The 23,380-nt window shown below is 38.9% G+C and overlaps 1 protein-coding gene and 1 pseudogene across 1 annotated transcript; both read left to right on the forward strand.

The window, feature by feature from the left end:
* Positions 1-61: 61 nt before the first annotated feature.
* Positions 62-19,699, forward strand: LOC109203490 (myelin-associated glycoprotein; the record flags this gene model as incomplete). The annotated part of the gene is made up of 6 exons (XM_025910210.1): positions 62-86; positions 16,641-17,024; positions 17,781-18,086; positions 18,162-18,383; positions 18,567-18,648; positions 18,761-19,699. Coding segments are annotated over 6 exons (1,101 nt in total), but the record flags the coding sequence as incomplete, so codon positions are not given.
* Positions 732-9,656, forward strand: LOC100693916 (myelin-associated glycoprotein-like; annotated as a pseudogene).
* Positions 19,700-23,380: the final 3,681 nt, after the last annotated feature.

A 23,380-nucleotide genomic window follows, 5' to 3' on the forward strand; every position in this document is an offset into this window, starting at 1 on the left:
CAGCATGGTTTATTGTAACTGTGCTAAAGATGATTTCATTTTGCTCTGAAATCATACAACTTTACGGATCGTTCTCTTTGTTTCAGGTGAGCTGACCTGCTCCAGCAGTTTTTAAAGATACAGACTATTTTATGTAAATTTCTTTTAGAAACAAAGCTAAAAGAACCTGAAGACAGAGCCAACTCTTCATGCCCTGGTTGTAAATTAAAATGCTTAATAGATTAGTATCAAAATGAAGTGCATGAGAGTTTTCCTCCAGCTCGACATCACAATTCGACTTTGGTATGTTTGATTTCACTGAGTCGGTCTCCTCAAAAAGCAGAAGAACAGCAGAAAATGAAGACGTCCATTACAGACAGACTGGCTTCTTCAAGAAGAGACTTTCGACTCAGTGCAGGACAACACAGCAGGATTTATTGACAGTTCAAAGACTGAAAAACAGCTTAACACAGACGTGTGATGGCACAGAGTGTATCTACTCTCAACTTATACATTCTTGGAATAACTCATGGTAGTCAAAAGTCTTTGAGGGTGAGGAAGTAATTTCAGACTTAAGCTGCTGTCATGTCTGACTTCCTCTGTCACAGGATGTTTGCAGGAAGCTAAAAACTGACACTTTTTGCACTCCTGTATTTCAGGGGCATCATGTCACACCTCTAGCAGCTTTGCAAACAGACAAAACTGACTTATTGAACTTTCTTGAACCACATGTTTTTTTGTACTTTTTTTTTTTTTTAAATCTAAGGACAACTAGGCTAAATGTTTGTCACTGTGAGATCTTCACTTGGGTGCATTTGGTAAGGAAACATTTTACTGCTGCTTGTCACAAAAACTTTTATTCTTCTTTTACTGAGAGATGCATACATATTTTATTTATTGATGCTTCAGTTTTCCAGGAACTCTTATGTTATTGTTTTCTTATTTCAAGCGGTTTCAAATCACACAGCTCTGTAGATTTTCTTCATCTTTGGTAATAAAAGAATGGAAAATCTGCTGATGAAAGTTTTTATTGTGAACTGGTTTTGAAACACACCAGTACAGTATAAAAGCTCCATGTGTGAAATCATTTAAATAAAAAATCATTTTTGTTCACAAATGCAGGGAATGAGTTTCTGAACATGGTGACAGTCGGGATGTTACTGATGGTCGTCTTTTTTTCAGGTGAGCTGCTTATTTGGTCAATCTAAGACATTTTTGAATCATTTATAGTGTGAAATTTATCAAAGTGAAAATAGAGCAATTTTTTTCTGTTTATGTCTTGAAAAGCTTTATGTAGAAACAAGAGAGGGAAAATATCAGTTTGTTTCTACATAAAATATACAGACACAGAAACATAATGATAATAATACTTTGATTAAAGTTTATTTTTAAAGTTTTTTTTGGGAGCAGCATTCTTTTTATTTTCTTACAGTATTTAATGTGTGGATGGATTAACCATAAAACTATCCTTGCAGGTGCTTTGGCTGACTGCCCTGATGCCCTTTTTGTAACTGCACCAAAGAAGCTGGAAGCACTGAGTGGATCTTGTTTGCACATCCCATGTAGCTTCAGACCCAAAGAAGAACAGAGATTTATCAGGACATGAAAAATCTTTGGAGTGTGGATTAAAAATGATTCTAAATTTGGCAAATATCCAAACAATGTGATCTTCAACAGCAGTGGAGCAGTTCGCATCTATCCAATGAGTATTACTGGGAACCTGAGTCAGAGAGACTGCACCACTCTGTTTTCTAATTTAACCACCACATACACAGACACATACTTCTTCAGAGTAGAGTGTGAAACATTCAAGTCAACAGCTTCTTGTGATCCTCTTCAAATAACAGTCAGAGGTAAAGAAATTTTAGTTTTAATTTTATAACATGTTAGGATTTTTTTAAACTCAAAGTGAGTTGTTTATTTTTGTCATCGTCTGTTGACTCAGTGGTTTTGGTTTTGATTACTATTATCTTGTATTTCAAGTTAATTCTTAAAATTTTCTTGTTCTTAGGGTTTGGTTTCTGTTTTGTATTTTGAGCGCCTTCTGTTCTGTGTCTCTGTGCCTGTCCTGGTCCCACGTCTGTTTCCTCCCTGTTGCCTTAACTCAGGGGTGTCCAAAGTCCTTGGCCCGCGGTCCATTTTTAATTGGCCCTCAAGTAATTTTATAAATAGAATAGAAAATGGCCCGCACTTCAACTTTTGCTTGAGTGTATTGCACTTCTTAGTTTTAACACCAGGGGGAGCTACTGTTGATCAAGGCAGCTTGTCTACCAAAAAGGACAATCACAGAAGAAATTTACCCCAAGTTACCCCAGGCTACAATAGGGCTTTGGAGCGTGATGTCACTGGAGGTGGGCCACGCCCCTTTCCGCCATGACAGTAGGCTAGACACAGGCTACAGCTTCAGCTATGGTTCATACGTGTTGTTCAGTTGCAACGTTTGATCACACGATCGTGAAGGCAAGAAGCTGGATAATGGGCTCTCTTTTCATCGTTTTTCAACCTGGAGGCAACGTGAGGGATCCCATGTATCCGATATTACTAAACAAAGACGTCAGGCTTGCATTGCAGCGGTGAGACGAGCGGATCGAGTTCTGTGCAATCCCCAGCTTTTTGTTGGTTTGGTCTCCGCATCTTCTTTCCGGTGAGTTCTAAATTAATTCATATCACTATTAAAATGCTTTTAGTGTTATTTTCAATGTGCTGAGGTCATAGATAATGAGATAAAACATGCTAATGTGTGATGCTGCAGAACCACGTCATGTCATCATACTAAATTGCTCTCATTGTACACTAATCCGCACATTTACAGGTGGTACCTCAACCTCCACTTGTCCAACACAACTGCTGTCCACAGCTATAACATTGTAATTTTGTTGTTGTTCTTCTGTCAGGTCTTCATCGATTACTTCTGCACGGGGCACACCTTCAGACTCTGCAGCTGCATAAAAGCCTGTAAGATAAAATTAGTGCACATGACAGGTGTGTGATTCATCTGGAAGTTATGTGCGGATTAGTGTACAATGAGAGCAATTTAGTATGTTTTTAGAGGCCCATGAGCAGTGTTGGTGCCCAGTCTGGATTTGTTACATCCATTTCATATGCTGGTTTGCCTGCAATAATGCTAAATCATAAGCTACTCAGTCGACATGATAACATGACGTGGTTCTGCAGCATCACACATTAGCATGTTTTATCTCATTATCTATGACCTCAGCACATTGAAAATAACACTAAAAGCATTTTAATAGTGATATGAATTAATTTAGAACTCACCGGAAAGAAGATGCGGAGACCAAACCAACAAAAAGCTGGGGATTGCACAGAACTCGATCCGCTCGTCTCACCGCTGCAATGCAAGCCTGACGTCTTTGTTTAGTAATATCGGATACATGGGATCCCTCACGTTGCCTCCAGGATGAAAAACGATGAAAAGAGAGCCCATTATCCAGCTTCTTGCCTTCACGATCGTGTGATCAAACGTTGCAACTGATAACACAACACGTACGAACCATAGCTGAAGCTGTATCCTGTGTCTAGCCTACTGTCATGGCGGAAAGGGGGCGTGGCCCACCTCCAGTGACGTCAACTCCAAAGCCCTATAGCAGCTATGAGGTCGCCCAACTCATCGCAAGACATGGCAAGCCTTTTTCAGATGGAGGCCTCATAAAACACGGCCTCGTTAAAGTCACCGAAATAATGTGCCCGGAAAAAGTGCAGGACTTCAACAACGTCAGCATGTCCAGAAATCCAGTTGTGCCACGCACTGAAGACTGTCAGCCAACATTAAACCGCAACTGTCTGATGAAGCTGTGCTTTTGATTTTTACTCCATCGCATGCGATGAGAGCACCGATGCCACAGACGCCGCACAGCTGCTAATTTTTTTTTGCGGGGAGTGGACGAGAGCACGAGCACTTTAGGTGAGTAAAAACTACATTCCACAGTACCCGTGTGTTAATGGTCAGGTACACATGCTTCAAATATCAATAATGCGCATCAATTCTGTCACTACCCTGCTTTTGCGCACCACTTTCTTATATGCGTTTTTCTTGTTAACACACAGAGTACACACCGCTGTGCGCAGCGCACGCACACGCAAAGTCAGCTGATCTCATCTGATGCAGATCTGCTCCTTGATCAAGTGCCATTGGTCCGGATTTTTGGCACGAGTGGCGTACGATCAGCACCGCGACTGGATGGCCCGATTTACATACCCAGCGCAGCTGATACTCACCAGAATAATTTACTAAAATTATATGCACTCCTGTTATTAAGTCCAGTTCAGTCTGTTAATGCTGATAACCGTTTCAAACGAACGTTAATAGGTGTGTTGCTAAGCCTAATAACTTAAATAACAAGCTTGAAATGTACCCGTCCCATTTTCCCCTTTATTGTTTTTTCTCTGTGCTGTAAATCTTCTGTCCAAGAAGAAATCTGCTGCTGTTCTGAGAATGAGCTACCAAAGCTTTTTCTGAATAAATCAATAAAGATCCATCTATGGAAAGCTGTGATGAAGGCAGTTTTGTCTTTAATTATATTCAACAATATAACACATTTGACCACTTTTAAATGATTTTTCTAACTTTAATACGCTACAGTTAAGGTTATGTACCTAATTTCTAGTAAGTGGCCCAGCCCCTCCTATATTTGTATGTATGTGGCCCTCAGTGAAAAAAGTTTGGACACCCCTGCCCTGATGTCTTTGTGTTAAGCTCATGTGGCTTGAGTTTAGTCTGTGTTGCTTCCTGTGTCTCATTAGCTCTGATTTGTTTCTGCTGTTCCCCATCCTCTTGTTGTCTGTTTGTGTATTTAAGCCTTGTGGTTCTCTCTGTCTGTGTCATGTTGTTAACCTCACCTACCCCTTTGCCGTGCTGTGTCTCGCCCTCTGGTTTCAGGTGATGTTTTAGTTCCCAGTTACCTCTTATAGTCTATGCTTCCTAGTTTTAGTTTTCTGAGTCTAGTTTGTTTTAGTTCAAGTTTGAGGTTCTTGGTTTGCTTTTCTAAAGTTTACTTCTTATAAACGGTGTTCCAGCAAATAAAGCTACACTTTCAGTTAACTTCCTGTTTCTGAGTCCTGCATTTGGGTCCACATCCTGCTGGCCCACAGCATTAGCCTTGACAATTTTTAATTAGTAACTGCTGAGGTAATGTTAGTCACAATGATAATTATCACTAACATCCTGACACTAACAGGATGTTAATATTTCCTTCTTTTAATTTCTGCTGCTTTGTTCAGAACTTGATTACATTATTGCACTTCTCTGTGAATTCAGGAGGATAGGATCACATGATTAGTTTGAAAGATTTTGTGCTCTTTATTTTAAATATGTTTGATGTGAAACCACAGATTCTCCTTGGAGGCCCAATATTACAATCCCAGGTGATCTGAAGGAGAAGGAGTCTGTCACTATAACCTGCTCAGCTCTCACTCCCTGTCCACACTCCCCTCCTCAACTCACCTGGAATCTCCAACAAGACTCTCACAACAAAACAGAGGAAAACACAGATGGAAACTTTACAACTAAAATCCAGCAGACCATCACTCTGTCAGACACACATGATGGAAAGAAGATCAGCTGCTCCGCCAGATATCCTGTGAACCAAGGAAAAGACACCAAGACAGCAGAGACAGAAGAGACTCTCAGTGTTTCATGTAAGACAACCAGAGTTTGTTGTTGGATCCTGTCAGCTCATCATGATTCATGGGAGGTCAGCTGTTTGTAATGAGTGTAATCTGTATTATGCTCTCCAGATGCTCCGAAGTACACCTCTGCTTTCATCAGTCCATCAGGTTTGGTGTCAGCAGGCAGCTGGGTGAACATGATTTGCTCCAGCAGAGCCAAACCTCCAGTCAGCAGCTTCACCTGGTTCAAGAAGAGCAGAGATGGAGCTGTGAAAGTATCTGAAGGAGAGATTTACAGCTTCAATGTAACAGATGGAGGAGTTTATTACTGTGTGGCCACTAATGATCTGGGTAATCAGACATCAGCAGAGTTTCATCTAACTCTTACTTACTGTGAAGGTAAAAGTCAGTCAAAGCTATTATTTAACTTTTTTTTTTTTTTTTTTTTTCTTCAGTGAATTCAATCTTTAAAGTCTGTAAAGTGTTTGAAATACAGAGATAGTTAGTTAGGGCCCTCTAGGGGTGGCCAGACCATAACATAAAGGTGATCCATCTCCGTCTGACCCCAAGTAGCACAACACACTGTGGCTCTACCACCTGGCTGGACCACCTGGATCAGCTACTGATTGGAAGGTTGGTGGTTCGATTCCTGGATCCCCCAGTCTGCATGCCAAATATCCTTGGGCAAGATAGTAACCCCAAAATGCCCTCCGATGCGTTCATCAGAGTGTGAATGTTTATTAGTTTGCACGTATGAATGGGTGAATTAGGCATGTTGTATACAGCGCTTTGAGTACTCCGGGAGAGTAAAAAAGTGCTATATAAGAATCGGTCCATTTACCATTTACACAATTAATAATTTTTAACGGTGATTTATTTACAATGAGTGAATTTCAAAACAAAGGAAGGGAGCAAATTGTAACTTCCTGGTGGACCTGAGGCCAAAATAACAAAGGGAGCCTATCTCAAGGATAAATCAAACTTAGCTACTCAAAAGAATTAAACCAAACGACAGCGACTTGCCTCCCTAACTAACAAGAAAACAGGAGAAAACTGTAATCAAACAAAAAGGCGTTCCACGCCTACATGCTCTTGCATCAAACAAGCATAGGTAGACAGGGAACAGAAAGTCTGCCGTTTGGGATGGGCTGAGGATGAATGACCCGCTGATCATGGCGGTGTCTTCTTATATGTTGTCTCCTGGTCATCAGCCAATCCATACAATCCGTCCCCTGGATGCACCAATCACAGAAAGGCACCTGCACCTGTCCCTGAGGCATTGTGCATCCCTGGTTTTGTAGTCAATGATGCACTTGATACCCCTCCACATACTGCGAGGATCCTGGGAAGAAAAATGACCCTGAATCTTCTGTGCGTCTGTGGCTTTGGCTCTCTCTCTCTCTTCCTCTTCTTCCTCTTCAAAATTTTGATTCACCTGAAAAAGTTGTATTTACTGTTATTCTGTCACTTCATACAGTTTTCTTTGCTCTAAAATCTTGTTGCATTACAGGTGGAACACTGGATGGTGTCTACACTATAGTGAAGACTGTGGGAATCATAATGCTTGTGAGCGCACTGGGCATGTTTGAGTGGTGAGAAAAATGTTCCTATGATAAACTCATTTGCAGAGGTGTCAAAAGTACAGAGAATCATCAACTCAGAATAATTTCTATTGAGAGCTCCAGTAGATTTAACTGCTGCTCTGAGGTTTACTGCTTTTTGTGGATGTACACAACTAAATTTAAACAGATGTAAGTCGATGTTTCATGAGTTGTCCTGACTGATTTCCATCCTCTATACCAGCGGTCCCCAACCCCCGGCCCTCGGACCGGTACCGGTCCGTGAGTCGTTTGGTACCGGGCCGCGAGAGTTGAGGCTCAGGTGTGAAATGTATGGTTTTCAGGGTTTTTATCGGTTTTCAGCGTTATTTTATTATCGTTTTTATCGTTAACTCGGTTTTCCTGGGTCTTTTCACGTGTGTTATGAATAAATCTTCTTTTTTTCGGTACCGGTACTAGTTTTATTTTGTTGTATTTATCCGCGACACCTTAAAGGCCGGTCCGTGAAAATATTGTCGGGCATAAACCGGTCCGTGGCGCAAAAAAGGTTGGGGACCACTGCTCTATACTGACAGTACACTGTTCATGCTGTATTTATATTATACCATATACTGTTGGTATTAAGGTGGAATTAATTATCAGCTAAAATTCATATTAATCTCTGCTACTTTTTATGTAACCTAACGCTGACCATGAGCACTGTAGTCACTGTGCACCAGTCACACACACTTTAAATCCATCACAACACAGCAAACTCGTCAGTTTATCTTTCACTGAACTGAAGAGTTGTTCTGCCATAGTTTTTGTATAATATGAAGAAACATACTGTCACAATTAAAAACATGAGGATTTACATGTGAGCTTTAAATTTCCAGTTTATTGAATCCCACCGAGCAGTCGTTGCCTTTAAATCTAATCTCTCTTCTTCCTGTCCTGTCTTTCTTATGTTTCTCAATCTCTGAGTGAAGTTGGCTCTCTTTCTTTTCCCTCTCTGTGACAAACAGCATCTGGGCCATAAGTTGCAGCCTACTTTAACCCCTGACTATGCCACATGGTTTTTTAGTAGTAGAAAGTACAGATATTTATTGTAAAATTTAGGAGTAAAAGGTTTTCATACAAAAAACTACTTAAGAGCAGTTTTCAGGTATCTGTATTTACTTAAGTACAGTAACAAAGTATTTGTACGTCATTATTTCTCATCTCTGCTCATTTAAAACTACACACTAACTTGTCTGTAGTAAAACAAAAAGGATTTTTTTTCTCATTTGATTCTTTTTTTTTTTTTTTTTGTCCCTCAGCTGGTTCAGATCAAGACGCTCCAACAATCCAGAGACAGAAAGCTGTCAGATGAGCAGAGTCACATCACAACACATCCACTAAAGTTTCTGCAGGACAAACTCCACCTTAAAGTATCACTTAATTCACTGCAATGTTGTAAAATTAGTAGAATCTTTACATGTTTGGATATTTCTTTATAGTTTGATCTTCAACAGCTGTACATGACCATCATACTCTGAGTACAGAGATGGAAATATCATTCCTCAAGCCAGTGCTGTCTTCCCAAAAGTAAACGGTTCAGTTTTGCACCTTTAGAGCCAGATTTACTAAACAGAGCAAAATAGCATGCCCAAATGTTTCTGATAGGTCTGGTTAGTTTTACAGGCACAGTCAGTTCATTTCAGTGTGACATGTCTGATCTGCCAAGAGTCACGCAACTTAGCTTAAGCTCATAAACTAACTGGGGATTAATCCTTCTGGGAGAAATTAAGATGTAGCTGCATTATGGTGGGGAAACATAACAATTATCTAGAGATCAAGAATCACAAAAATGTATAAGTCCGTTTGTGTACTTGGTTTAAATATTGTACTTCCTATTTTACGGCTTCAGTAAGGAATTCCATGAAATTAATATGCAAGAGGGTCGGTGTAGAAAACCACTGACCACTCTTTGTCTAATAGTCTATGTTCATCGTTTCTCTTTAAGCTGTAATGGTAATTTGTAATTTATCCTGTCTCCCTTTCACCTTAAAACCACATGTTGATGAACAAATGATCATTTATTCAAAATTTCCTGAATGTATTTTGTGAACATGGGAGGTAGATACCGTCTCTCTGTAAATATTCCCGGCTTGTGCTTGCTCTTTTCAAAAGAAAAGCATGCAGACTGCTGTCTGTGCTGTTGTTTGACCTCTTTGCAAAGGTAAATAAAACTTATAAAGACAACCTGTTTGTGTGAACCTCAGTTTATTTCAGATTTCAACAACAAGCTTTGTGTCAGAGTAATCCAATGGCTGATTGGAAATTGGATGTGAGATGGAGAGTGACTGAATACTGGAGGGGAAAAAAGGCACAAAAAAAGAAAATTGATTGTTTCTTGGTCTTGTTGGGATTCAGAGATTCTTTTATTGCTATCATATAATCTGCTTTATGATGAATGTATTAATAACATGTTTTAGAGTATTATTTTAACAGTAATATTGTTTACAGGGTTCATATTGCATTGAATATGTTTGTCATCACATTGACCTTTCTATTTACAGGTGTAGTTATGATCATTTTATACACATTGCATATCTGTGCTTGTTTAGAGTTGATGTTCTATCCAAGAGGGTTTTAAGCTTCACTGGTGAGAGTGTCCAGGTGATACATGTTGAGGGAGGATGAGAACATAGCAGGTTAATTGCATGCATGCTTACAATACATAAATCTAGCAACAGGCCTGAGCGAAGGCCCAAGTGTCTTTGACCTTTTTGTAACTGGCTGCCCTTTTACCTACTTAGCAGCAGATGACGGGAGGCAATAACCAGCCCTCAGATACTCTGAAGGCTTAAGACTATGATTGTGCATGGAAGGTGTTGCAGAAAGGGGAAGTTATATGTCTGTTATATGTCTGTTTATAGCTATTGAAGATGTACAAGATATACCATTGACTGTACATGATGAACTTTTGTCTTGTGTTGACGCCATGGGGGGGCGGATACCCCACTGCTTTAAAAGTGTTCTCAACATGTATTTTTGTCAGAGGATATATCCTGATATGTCTTCTCCAGTGCTAATAAACTCATCGTTTGATTGCACTTTTCTGGAGCCTCCGTCGTTTGTTGTCTGGTCTGCAGTTGATCGATCTCGCTTCAGTCTTCATGTCTGGTCTAGAGATTATTCATTACAATTTGATGATTAACATTTTCTGAGAATAATGGGAAGGGATACATATTTGGCAGTCAAGGTTTCTGGAATCAACTGTTTGCTGCACAACCAGCTAAACTGTACTTACTGTGGTGCTACTGCATAGTTTCTCATGTTTTATGATTATTGGTGTTGGAGGAGCCACTCCAAATTTAAAGTAAGATAAATAAAAATGGGTCTCTACTGTTGTCTGAATGGCTGCACTGATGAATGACTCATGAAGTAAAACCAGAAACATTTGGGAACACTTGTGTTGTTCTGGATCTGTCCAAATTCTACTGCTGTTTAGCATCAATAACATCTCTGTGCAGTAATCTCAACACTGCGATTAACCTGCTTCTTATTATTACCATTGTACATTCTTTATCTCTCAACATATTACATTTGTAAACGATAAACAAAAATATTCTGCCATTGCTCACAAACAGTTTGCAATCGTTCACAAAACAGCATACATCAGACTATTTACATTTAACACATAATAACTGAGTAGGTTGGAATATTCTTAATCAACTGTAACTTCCAATAATGTCAGTATAAAAGAGATGTGTCTAGGAGCTACATTTGTCATAAAATAAAACAGGTAATAAGACCAGCTACTGCTTTAGAATACAAGTGAAATGGCGGCTTCCATTACAAATGGCGGTAAGGTTAGCTTTCTGTCAATCTGTGAGAACACACTCTCTCACAACATTCACGGTCTTTAAACTAAGACAGAAAAAGGTTTCTTGCTTTTATGTGTGCATTGCGGTTAGCAAGCTCAAACTACTAACCTGTTTTTTTAACAGAAAAGCAGAGACAGGAGACATGAGTTTCGTTCGGTCTGCAGGCTCTTCCTCGTCTGAGGCACAGAAGCGTTGCAGCGGCCTGTCGCACTCACCGCCATATTATCTCCCCATTGTGGCAAGGCCACGCAATTACATTCTCCATAACTCATGAAAGTGCAATACCACCATAAAATCAGGTCTTTTACATCAAAAAACAATTTACAAAATAATTACAATTGTGACCATACACTGGTGGGCGTCACATTAAGCAAGCTGAAGTGAAAGTGAGTGTTCAAAGCAAGAAGAACTTTCTGTGTATTGTTTTATCTTTGATGGGGTTTTTTGCACTTGTCCCATTCCTGGTGAACTCTGCTGTTAATGCCGCCCTTGTTGGGGGTTGCTTGTTAAATTAGCATTCAACCAATGCACAGTTGAGCTTTGTGAAGTTGGTTCTTTGGAGAACTGCAGTGGAGCACATTTAAATAGGTTGAAAACTCAACTTCATAAAAAAATATCCACCCATACAAACACAATACCATAAAACAAGCATTAACTGTTGGCAAGCAATAAAGTAACAACAGCAATATGCATTAAAGTCACAGTTTGGCATCAAAACCAGCTCTGTTTTACAGAAAGATTCTGTACTATGATCCTATGATAATATCAGTTCTTTGCAAATTTAAAATGCTTGAATTAATAAGCTTCCATTATCACTGCCCACCCCAGTGGATACCTAATGCACTACAGACATTTTTACATGTTTCTTAGAAGTGTTACATTAGAAACTGTCTCACAACTCTGGTTACTAGGCTGAAGAGATACATCAGAGACACAGCAGCCAATCAGTCATTTTTTTATATGAATATATGTTTATATAAGATTCAGTCACATGATAATAATTACTGCTAAATAAATATATATTTTACATAAGAAGCATTTTCAGCAGCAAGTTCCAATAATGTTTGTGATGTGGTATCACTGAAATAAGGAATATGTGAAACCTATCCTATTTCTTATTTTTTGCTCTGCTTCAGAGGGCTCAGAGTTTGTACACATATCAAATGCTGACTAAACCACTCTGAGCATGTATGAAAAACACCATCGATATTAAACATGTTTTCATGACTACTGCCCTATTTTACTAACTCTTATAATGATCAAGTGCTTTGAGAGGCTGGTAAAGCACCACATTACACCACCACCCATATTTGTTCATTCTAGTTTGCTTACAGCCCAAACCACTCCACAGAGGACGCTCTTCTCCTGAGCTTAACACATGTGGAGGAGAAGAACAGTCATGTATGAATGCTGTTTGTTGACTTCAGCTCAGCATTCAATAAGATCATCCCCAAGCTGCTGGTGAGCAAACTGACGCTCCTTGGTATCAGCACCCAATGTGTCTCAGTCAGCGAGAGTAGGAAACATCATCTCCAGCTCCTTCTCCCTCAGCTCCCCTCAGGGCTGTGTCCTGAGCCCACTGCTGTTCAGGCTGCTGACACATGACTGCAGAGCTGCATTTGCATCACACAACTGTGATAGGTTCCATTGGGGATAACAGTGACCTCTCCTCCAGTGTAACAATCTGTTTCTGAGAAATCGAGAAATCCAAGAAGATAATTACTGATGCGTACTTCGAATTGGAACAGTACTTGGTCTCCGACTGATGACGTATCACGAGTACACGAGAACGCAAGTACGCACAAGTACGCATATTGAGACAGGCCCTAAGTTTCCAGGGTTTTTTGTTCCTGATTGTAAATCTTTTTTTTTTTAGAATGTGTCTCCCAGTCTTGGCAAGCTTAAAAATATTATGGCAGATGAGTGTTTTTCTTTCTTTTGTTAATAAGAAATGTAACCTCCAGGGGGACAGGGCCAGCAAAATTTCCACCAAATATATGAAATGTATTTAATAACATACATGATCATTTTTAAGAAAAAGGAAAGCTGAGTTGAAAATCACAATTTTTGTTTTCACTAAATCTGCATTTTACTTAATCTTTCAACACATTATGTTTGCATAGCTTCTCTATACATGTGAACATAATTCAGGATTGTTTCATGTTGATAAATATTCTGTAAACGTGCACAAGCTTAAAAAAACTCAAGTGGGTAAAAAGATGTTTGAGGGTGTGTAGGTAATTTGTGACTTTAAATATATGTCTGACTTCCTCTATCACAGTGTATCAGCAGAAGTGAACAGTTTTTCTCAGACTCTTCATGTGACGCCTACAGCAGCTTTGTGATATTATTGCACCTTCTTAAACAGTGCGTTCTCTTTCTGTACTTCCTTCTTTCTAACATCGGTTGGGCGACATGGTTCACTGTAATTCTACTAAAACTATAAAATGAAAGACTACACTTGGGTTTTATGGTAAGGAAACATTTTATTGCTTTTATTCAATAACTTTGTATCTTTAATTTACTGCACTCACAGGCACATGTAAAGTAATTTTATTTACTGAGATTTTAGTTTTACATAAACTGCTTTGTTAAAGTTTTTATTATATTCCAATACATTTTAATGCAAGGAAAAGAAAAGAAAATATATGGATGGACAAGGAACATTTTTATTATGAAACTGCTTTAAAAAAAACTAGAAAAATAGTTCTTATCAAAAATGCAACATGAAAGCTCAAAGTCTGAAGATTTAGTTTGAAATGCTTAAAAATATTTGAAATATTTAAAGCTGAACTTGCTGAATGAGTTTAATTGCATAAAATTACCAAAATATCAGCTGGTTTAAGGGTAAAAACCAAGAGTAGTCATGGAGACTGCTATTGGCACAACCTTTATACAGTCATTGGTCTGAATCTCCTGAATTTGAATCCACCAATCAGTCTGATTTCTTAGGCCAATTTTATACCCAATGCATCACATGTCTCACTTGTGTCATGTGATGATTTTGACCTTGCATCCCGTGTCGCAAGACACAATCTTTGTAGTGCATCAGCCGGTTGTGCACCTCTTTATTTTTGTAAGTTAGCATGTTGCTGTGACAGCTGGGTTGGAGACATGACTGTTTTTACACTGTTTTTACCACCATTTTAATGATAATCCTGCACAGAAGCTCAGAGACACACAGACACACAGAGGGAGATTCAACTGTAACTCAAAACTTGAGTTTGTTGAGAGAACTTTGCAAAAACAAAAAAACCACTCTACAAAGTCCTGGCTTCCAGTTTTGATTTCTTCTCCTCCATATCAGATCAAGATTTGAAAAAGTTTAAAGTAGTCCCCCACCTTTTTGCTCAGTTAGACACTTGAGCTCCAGCTTGTCAAGCCAGGATTTTAAACCTGGGCTTGAATGGAGTCAGGGCTGTTCTCATACACATAGGGTTACTTTCCTCATACCTGAGAAAGTTAAAAGTGAGCGAGAAATGGCGGTTTAAAAAGTCCCGTTTGCTATGCTACAAAACTACAAAAATTAGGTCATTAGTTTCATACAACAGCTTAAAAAAAGCCATTGATCCCTTATGTACCACAGTCTGTACCCAGGGGATGCTATACCCTTTATATATGGACTTCTGAAAAACTGGTTCATCGCAAGGACAAAGCTCCCAAACACGAGCTAAACACTGCTGTGCAGTGACACGAAGATTGCTCAGACCTCTGCGTTGGAGAAAGAAAACAGCCACTCCATAAACACATGGCACAACATAGAAGAGCAACCTCAAAAGGAAAACATCTCTATTTAAAGGATAAATGTCACTCTTTCAAAGATGCCAATGTTTACATTTTGGACAGAGAAGACAGATGGTTTGAAAGAGGAGTGAAAGAAGACATCAATGTCCACTGTGAACGACCATTGTTGAACAGAGGGGGTGATTTATGACTCTCTGTCATCTATAAACCAGTATTGATATCCCCTCCCAGGTGCCATAAGTCACATGATAGGGTGAGGCCAGGCCTCACAATGGTTTCACTTGAAACTGCTGCTGATAATAAACAAAACTCTTTCTCACACCTGCCCATGTGATGAGACACATGTTCAATGGTGGGTCAACGACCCTCTTAAGGGACAAACTCCCACCAATTAGAACTGAAGAAGATTCTCGGATGAGAGGTAAACTGTCAGAGGAGTCACGTCACCTTTCTTTCCAAGATCCTTAGATGAGCATTAATAGTGTTTTTGTGTGTGTTTATGAAAATCAAGAAAGCTGTGTTATTTCTCGGTGACACACAGCAGCTTAACACAAAGTTATTAACCATGCTTGGAATAAATCAAGTTACTAAAACGGTCATTTGTGTTAGATTTGTATTGTGATTGTCATTTATGCTTAGAAATATCTACTTATATATTCTTAGAGTTTTATAATTAGGTGTAGATTGGTAGAGGTTTGATCCTTAATAGTCTGCAAGCTTTGTGTGCATTCCAGAGCTCTTTGACTTTCACACCCACATTTTAGGGGCATGGGAGAGGTCGTACCTTGTTTTATTGTTTTATGGTAGGATAAACGTATCTATGTTTGTTTTAGGCTAAGTGCCTTTTGTTTAGATGGACGGCTCTGGGGAGTCTTCCTGGGGTCACAGTTTGACCCCCACACACAGATACACACATACACACACACACACACACTCAGGGTATTCTTTGTTCACATGTATACCTATATAAGAGGTCATATGTTAATGAACCTATGCATATTCATGTAACCACAATAAAAGAGCAGTGTTACGGGAGAGCGGACGAGAGCAACTGGGGTCAAGCGAAGGAACGGCGCCTGTCCAGTTCTCTCCCGTGCACGTGAAACATAAAGAATGTTGCCTACTCGTGTCTTGCTTGCTGTGTTATTACATTGCCTTCAACGTTCCAGCGAATAGGTTCAAGCTACAAACCTAGCAATTTGACTGTTAAAAGTAATTATCTAGTGTTGTTTATGACAGGATATTTGCAGAGCTGTACTGTACTTCCTTTTTATTTAACAGGTCTACATGTTTCACTGTGGTGTTGCTAAAAAAATTACATTTTACTGAACAATCTTCACTTGAGGTCATTTGGTGGGGAAACATTTCACTGCTGCTGCTCAATAAAATCTTGTGATTGCTTTTGTTTTCAAATGCAGGGAGCAAGTATGTGGTGGCAGTCAACATGTTAGTGATATATGCCGACTGTCACTCATTGTAGTGGTTATTCTGGTGGTATCAACTTGTTGAATCATTATTAACTGATTAAGAAACACAGTGGGGTGAACAAAATGAGGTGGAATACACTTTTCCTCCTGCTCTTCATTGTATATTGTGATAATCAGTGTCAGCCTGATCTCTGGCTGCAGCATAGGGATTCTGTTTTTACAGCGTTCAGTAAAAGTAAGCTATTCTAATGATGTTGAAATGAAGTGGATCAGATTTTATCCCAGCTCTTCAGTGCATTTCAAGTTTCATTTGTAATTTAACTTTCACCCATTTTAAAACAACCTGAAAGACAGAGCCAGCGCTTTGTGTTGTGATTGAAAATGTAAACAGTTTACAAACAGTGAACAGCAGAGGAAAGAACAGCAGCTTGTTCATAATGAAACTGTATTTACAGGTGCTTTGGCTGGTTATGCTGACTGGATAAAACTCTACATGACTGCCCCAAAGCAGCTGGAAGCACTGAGTGGATCTTGTTTGCATATTCAATGTAACTTCAGCACCAAAGACAAACAGAACTTTAACAGAAAAAGAAAAATCTTTGGAGTGTGGATTAAAAATGACGCTAACTTTGGCAAATATCCAAACAATGTGATCTTCAACAGTAGTGGAGCAGTTAGCATCTATCCAATGAGTATTACTGGGAACCTGAGTCAGAGAGACTGCACCACTCTGTTTTCTAATTTAACCACGAACTACACAGACACATACTTCTTCAGAGTAGAGAGTGAACCATTCAAGGCGACAGCTCAACATGATCCTCTTCAAATAACAGTCAGAGGTAAAGACTGAAGTTTTTAATCCATTTACATCATAAAATTATACAAACCTTTGTTCTGATACTCGCTCTCTATTGTTTGATTCATTGTCAACAATATTGGTTGAAGCTAAAAGTAACAACACTCAAAAGTATTGTCCTGACATGATTTCATAAATTAATGCTGACAAGTAATTTACATTCTATGGATTAAAACTGAGAAATTTCGTTGTTTGTTGTTGTTGTTGTTTTGTTTTTATTTATTTATTTAAGAAGAAAAGAAAAAGATAAAACACAGCTCTGAGACTTGAGACTCTGAAATATTTGTACATTAATACTTCAGACAGGATTTCACTCAATTTCTTTCCTTTGCTAATTTTTTATATTTTAACTGTTTCATTATGTTATAAAAGTCCAGTTTAGTTCATGGACTCTTTAAGTATAAATTAAAAAACCAGGATGTTCCCTCTCATCTTCAGCTCAGGATACAGACTTTGGACAATTTTGAGAAGCAGGTTAACTGTTTGACTGGTCAGTTCACAGGACAGACTTTGTCTTCATCTTAGTCCATCTTAAATGCATACAGGCTCAGAGAAAGTGGTGTTTGTGGGTCTTCTTTAGATATGTTGTTTTATTTTCATTTTTGTTATTTTTTATTTTTATTTTCTGTGATGTTCTTTTCAGTTTTAATCGATTTGTACATCAGTTGTTGCAATTCAAACTGCATGTATGTAATATACTGTTCTTTAGTGTCAATATGTTTGTGATGTGAAACCACAGATTCTCCTTGGAGGCCCAATATTACAATCCCAGGTGATCTGAAGGAGAAGGAGTCTGTCACTATAACCTGCTCAGCTCTCACTCCCTGTCCACACTCCCCTCCTCAACTCACCTGGAATCTCCAACAAGACTCTCACAACAAAATAGAGGAAAACACAGATGGAAGCTTTACAACTAAAATCCAGCAGACCATCACTCTGTCAGACACACATGATGGAAAGAAGATCAGCTGCTCTGCCAGATATCCTGTGAACCAAGGAAAAGACACCAAGACAGCAGAGACAGAAGAGACTCTCAGTGTTTCATGTAAGACAATCAGAGTTTGTTGTTGGATCCTGTCAACATATCATGATTTATGAGACTTCATTTTTTTTCCTTCAGATGCTCCTAAAGACACCTCAGCTTTCATCAGTCCATCAGGTTTGGTGTCTGCAGGCAGCTGGGTGAAGCTGACCTGCTCCAGCAGAGCCAAACCTCCAGTCAGCAGCTTCACCTGGTTCAAGAAGAGCAGAGATGGAGCTGTGAAAGTATCTGAAGGAGAGATTTACAGCTTCAATGTAACAGATGGAGGAGTTTATTACTGTGTGGCCACTAATGATCTGGGTAATCAGATCATTTTAATCATTTTTTTAGGTATTCCTTAAAGTGAGTTGAAAAGGAAGCAAATTTAGCTTTATGAAGTTCAAATCTTGTTATTTATCCAACATCATGTGGTTGTTCATGTGTTAGACTTGAAAACTATTTTTTCACCTATGACAATCTTATTTACTGCTTTTTGCATTACAGGTGGAAACCTGGTTGGTGTCTATACTATAGTGAAGACTGTGGGAATCATAATGCTCGTGAGCACACTGATCATATTTGAGTGGTGAGACAAATGTTTCTGTGATACATACATTTGAAACCAACTAACTCATCTGTAGTAAAGTAAAATAATTCATTCTTTCTGGTTTATTTATTTCCATGTTCTTTTCCTTCAGCTGGTTCAGATCAAGACACTCCAACAAATCAGAGACTGAAAGCTGTCAGATGAGCAGAGTCACATCACAAAACATCAACTAAAGTTTCCACCGGAGGAAAAACTCCACCTTAAAAAACCACTAAATTCACTGCAGTGATGTTCAACAGTTGTACATGACCGTTTTACTTTGAGTGTAAAAATGGTGTTGCAGGAATGGAAACATTTACTTTGTGGATAATTTCATATCATTCCTTCACTGCCCTGAGTCTGTAAAACAGGAGCTGCTTCAGCCTGACCATCTTATTGTTAATAGTTTATCCATGAATATTGATCAAACACCACACTTCTGTAAGACTGCTACAGCTTATTATTTGGACAATCCTGTAAATATTTACACTCTATTACACTTACAGCTGTGTTCTTGCTATTACTATTAAATAACCTTTCAACAGCTACTGCTGCCCCCTTTGTGGACTACACAAATGAAAATTTTTGAATGCCCTGAGGTGTTCAGACTGTGTTGGGGGAATAGCAGTGATTAACGAGTGCAACTTAAGTTATGATCCATTTAATCTAAGCTTACTTAATGTTTCTTAAGATTTAAGTATGAAAATCCAGTTTGCTGCATTATTATCCACCAACCTCCTAAATCCTGTGATGACTCTGAATGAATTCTCTGATCTGTTTTAATATATTGTCGTCAAATTTGACCAAATCCTTTTGGTAGGTGACTTTAATTTACACACTGACCGGAAAGTCATTTAGTCCAGTGCAGCATGTTAATGGTGAATTTGTGATCCTCCATTCATCTTGTGCTGACTTGAACATTTTCTCTTTATCTCTCCTCTCTGGATTTTTCTGTCACCACTTCAGAGTGAGTGTCTGAACTGGAGCCCTGGAATCAGTGATTGGAAATCCTTCTGTTGTCACATTCTGTTGTTGCTTCACTGTAAATAAACACACTGAACTCAATCCTTTAAGTCTGCATTACTCTGAGTCTAACCAGTGCATTACTTATAACAAATGGTCTCACACATGGCAGCAGCACCTTTGGTCTGGTCATTACTGTCAGCTTATATATAAACCCCTGCATGTGTCTGATGTGCTGTCTGACCACACATCATTTTTGACACAGTTTTTCAGACAACTGTGTCTCAACTGTCTACCCAGAAACCAACTGTTCAGTCTTGCATCCTTAATGAAGCTCATGTGTGAGTATTCTGTCTCACAGGTTATTTGTAATGGATATTATAATTTATGTTCTATTTGTTTATGTTGTTTTTTTGCTGCTGATACAACCAAATTTTCCCTTGTGGGACAATTAAAGAATTATTGTATTCTACACTATTGTATTCTATATTGTGTTATAAGACTGGTCACTGTCATTTGTAAGTAATTGAATCTCTGTGTCAAAAAATATTTTTATTCCTGGTCTGGTCATGTCAAGGCCCGCCATCTAGTGGTTGAATAACACAATAAAGCACCAAGTAATGGTTAGAGTGGGGCTTTTACTCCAAGCATCATTTTACAACAATGAATCACAAATGGTACATTAGTAAAAGCTCTGAAGAATGCAACAGCCTCCTTAGTGCTCAAGACGCCATAAATGTTTAGCTTGTTTCATAGGCTGAATAGTAGCTCACAGCTGAGGGCAGAGGAGTTCAACAATATCTGTAATCACTCATCTGCCCTCTTTCATGGGTGTTAGGCTGCATTTCTCTTCTTTACATCACTACCTCTTTCTTATACTGACACAGTTACTCTAGTCCAATCCACTTCTTGCCAGCCTTCTTTGAGCCAATCAGCCTGCACTTTGTTTGGTCTAAATTTATGCTCTCTGTCATTCTGCCTTTCAGACTCTTATTTGTGCAGCCCACCTCCTCCCCATCTCCACTTCACAGACAAACACAGGACATTCAGTCTGATTCTTTGCACTGCACCTCAAATATGGGAGTAGACAGTGACTGTAGGAAGCAGTGGTACAAGGGTGAGTTTAGAAGTGAATGCTTTACTATCACACTTTTTCTGGTCTAAGCATAAATGTGCAGCTAACAGCCACATTTTTAAATGCATTAGGCATCAAACCTGCTGCTCGTGTCAACATGACAGTGACAGATGGGAAGATTTTGGCCCTTTCACATGTGTTTGTTTAAATACAATGCAGTGCCATTTTTGAGATATTTAAAAACAGGTGAAGGGTGCGGTCCCCACTCTGAATCAGCATCACTTTAACCTTACAACCAACAAGAGCAGAACAACAGAGTTAAGTGCTCTGCTCCACCAAACATCAGCTTCAAGAGGAAAGTGTCACCTCAGCTTTGTTGTTCAGTGTTAAAGGAGGAGTGCTGATTGAACTCTGCTTTCACTCAGCCACTGGCTAACTCTAGGACAGCAGAGCAGTAAGGTGTTGCTGGACTGACTTACCTGTGTGCACCATGAAAGAGCTGAGTGATTAATGCTCTAATATGTATCATCTGTCCATGTCCCAGTGTGATGAATGCAAACCAAACCAGGCGTGAGAGACACATTTATGCAGTCTCATTATGTCCAGAGTTAACGATGTTTGTCATTTCAACTCTTCCTCAGCTGTGATGTATTGTGTGTTAAACTGATGTTGAAAAGGTTTATTGATTGCACCCTGTTGAGGTGTTTAGTGTGCATGTGACTCTGAGCTACACCCTGACCTGTCCTCACACCAATAAGTTGATCTCTGTTCTGTTCAATATGAATTTTAGCTCTTTATAAACTACTACTGGTAAGAGTAGATGGTACAATTCAACACATGCTTCCAGACGCGTAACAGACATACAGTCGTGTAAAGAGTCTGACATTTTTGCTGTCAGACTTGGACAGCCGTCTGTTGTAAGACCTGCCAGTTTGTCCTGTTTCAGTCCAAGCCTATCCAAGAGTGCAGTTTGTGGAAGTCGATTGTGTTACTCCTCAGTGACACACAGCAGCAGGATTTGGTGTACTCACAGATCAAAGTGTGCAAGATTGAAAAGAGCTTAACACAGACAGGTGACGGCCCAGAGTGTATCTACTTTCAAGTGCAGAAGAAATGTGTGGATGTTCTCGTCTAGTTCATCATCTTCAGATTGTTCATGTGTGATCTATATACAAGTTGGTGAGAGCAGTGCTTCCACACAACTTGAAATTAAACTCTTTTAAAAAGGAGGCATTAAATTGAAGTCACAAAAGCAGTTTATTTACACTGAAATGTTTTTGCTGCGTGCTTTTTTTTATAAGTTCATGTATAACTTCTTCAATAAAACATATTTTTTCATACATTTGTTTAAACACTCCCAGAATGAAGATGAAGCACATTTATTATTTTTTCAGGTATTTATTTATTTACTGCTGTTGGCATGCAACTAAAATATAAAATCCCTTTTTGTATTTATTGACCTCAAATGTTGTGTGATGGGCTGAGCAGTAACACTGGATTCCTTTGTAACGTCTCCGAGTGTCACTACATCGCTCCTGTAGTGATGCTGTGACTGTTCATAGCTTAACAATACCTGCATATGTGATGTCTACAGATATAATGTGACATTCGTACTGAGAGTTAAATGTATTCTGTAAGTTGTTATGGAGGTTTGGTAGAACTCAAGTTAGTAAAAATGTTGTTTGACTGTTAGAAGTAATTATCTAGTGTTGTCTATTACAGGATATTTGCAGAAAGGACAAAACTGTTGTTGCAGTGTTGTATTTGGTATCATCACGTCAGGCCTATAACAGCTTTGCAACTAAAGCAAGATTGCACCTTCTTAAGTAGCGGGTTCTCTGTCTGTAGTTTCTTTTTTATTTGCAAATGGACGGAACAAGTTTCTGTGTTTGACCATAGTGACAGTCGGCATGTTACTAATATATGCCGACTGTCACACATTGTAGTGGTTATTCTGATGGTATCAACTCGTTGCATCATAATTAACTGATGAAGAAACAAAAAAAATAAGGTGGAATGCAGTTTTCCTCATTGTATATTGTGATAATCACTGTCAGCCTCTGGCTACAGCATAGGTTGTTTGATCTGTTTGGTCTGTTTGATTTCACACAGTTTGTCTCTTCAAGAAGCAGCCAGAACAGCAGAAAATGAAGATGATCATTATGATGAAGCTGACTCCTCCAAGCAGAGACCTTCTTTAGCAGGATTTAGTGTATTCACAGATCAACGTGTGCAACGGTGTAACGCAGAGACGTGATGGCCCAGAGAGTATGAACTCTCATTGTATCTACTGAGTGTGCAAGTAAGTGTGCAAGACTGAGAACAGAAGAAAAGCACAAAGGAAAATGAGTGTGCGGTTGAACAAATGTTTTTACAGAGAAATATTCCCTTGTCACAGGGAACCAGTGTTTTCAGGATATTCAAGTCAGAACATATGTAGTTTGTAGTTATGTAGTTTGTTGAAGTTGGTGACCAGTGCTCTAATAAACCTCATGGTGTATCATTAAAGATTTCCAGTGAAATATTTGCTTTTTGTTTGATTTTTTTCCTTCTGTATTTTTCTTATGGAACATATTTATCAGACATACACCTAAAATATATGATAAAGAAAAGCAACACTTCATTTTAAAGAAAGGGAAGTAACATTTCCTTTTCTTATTTTTGCATCACAGACTCTGAACTTAACTGAGGCAT

This window comes from Oreochromis niloticus, linkage group LG9 (assembly GCF_001858045.2).
Source record: "Oreochromis niloticus isolate F11D_XX linkage group LG9, O_niloticus_UMD_NMBU, whole genome shotgun sequence".
NCBI lineage: Eukaryota > Metazoa > Chordata > Actinopteri > Cichliformes > Cichlidae > Oreochromis > Oreochromis niloticus.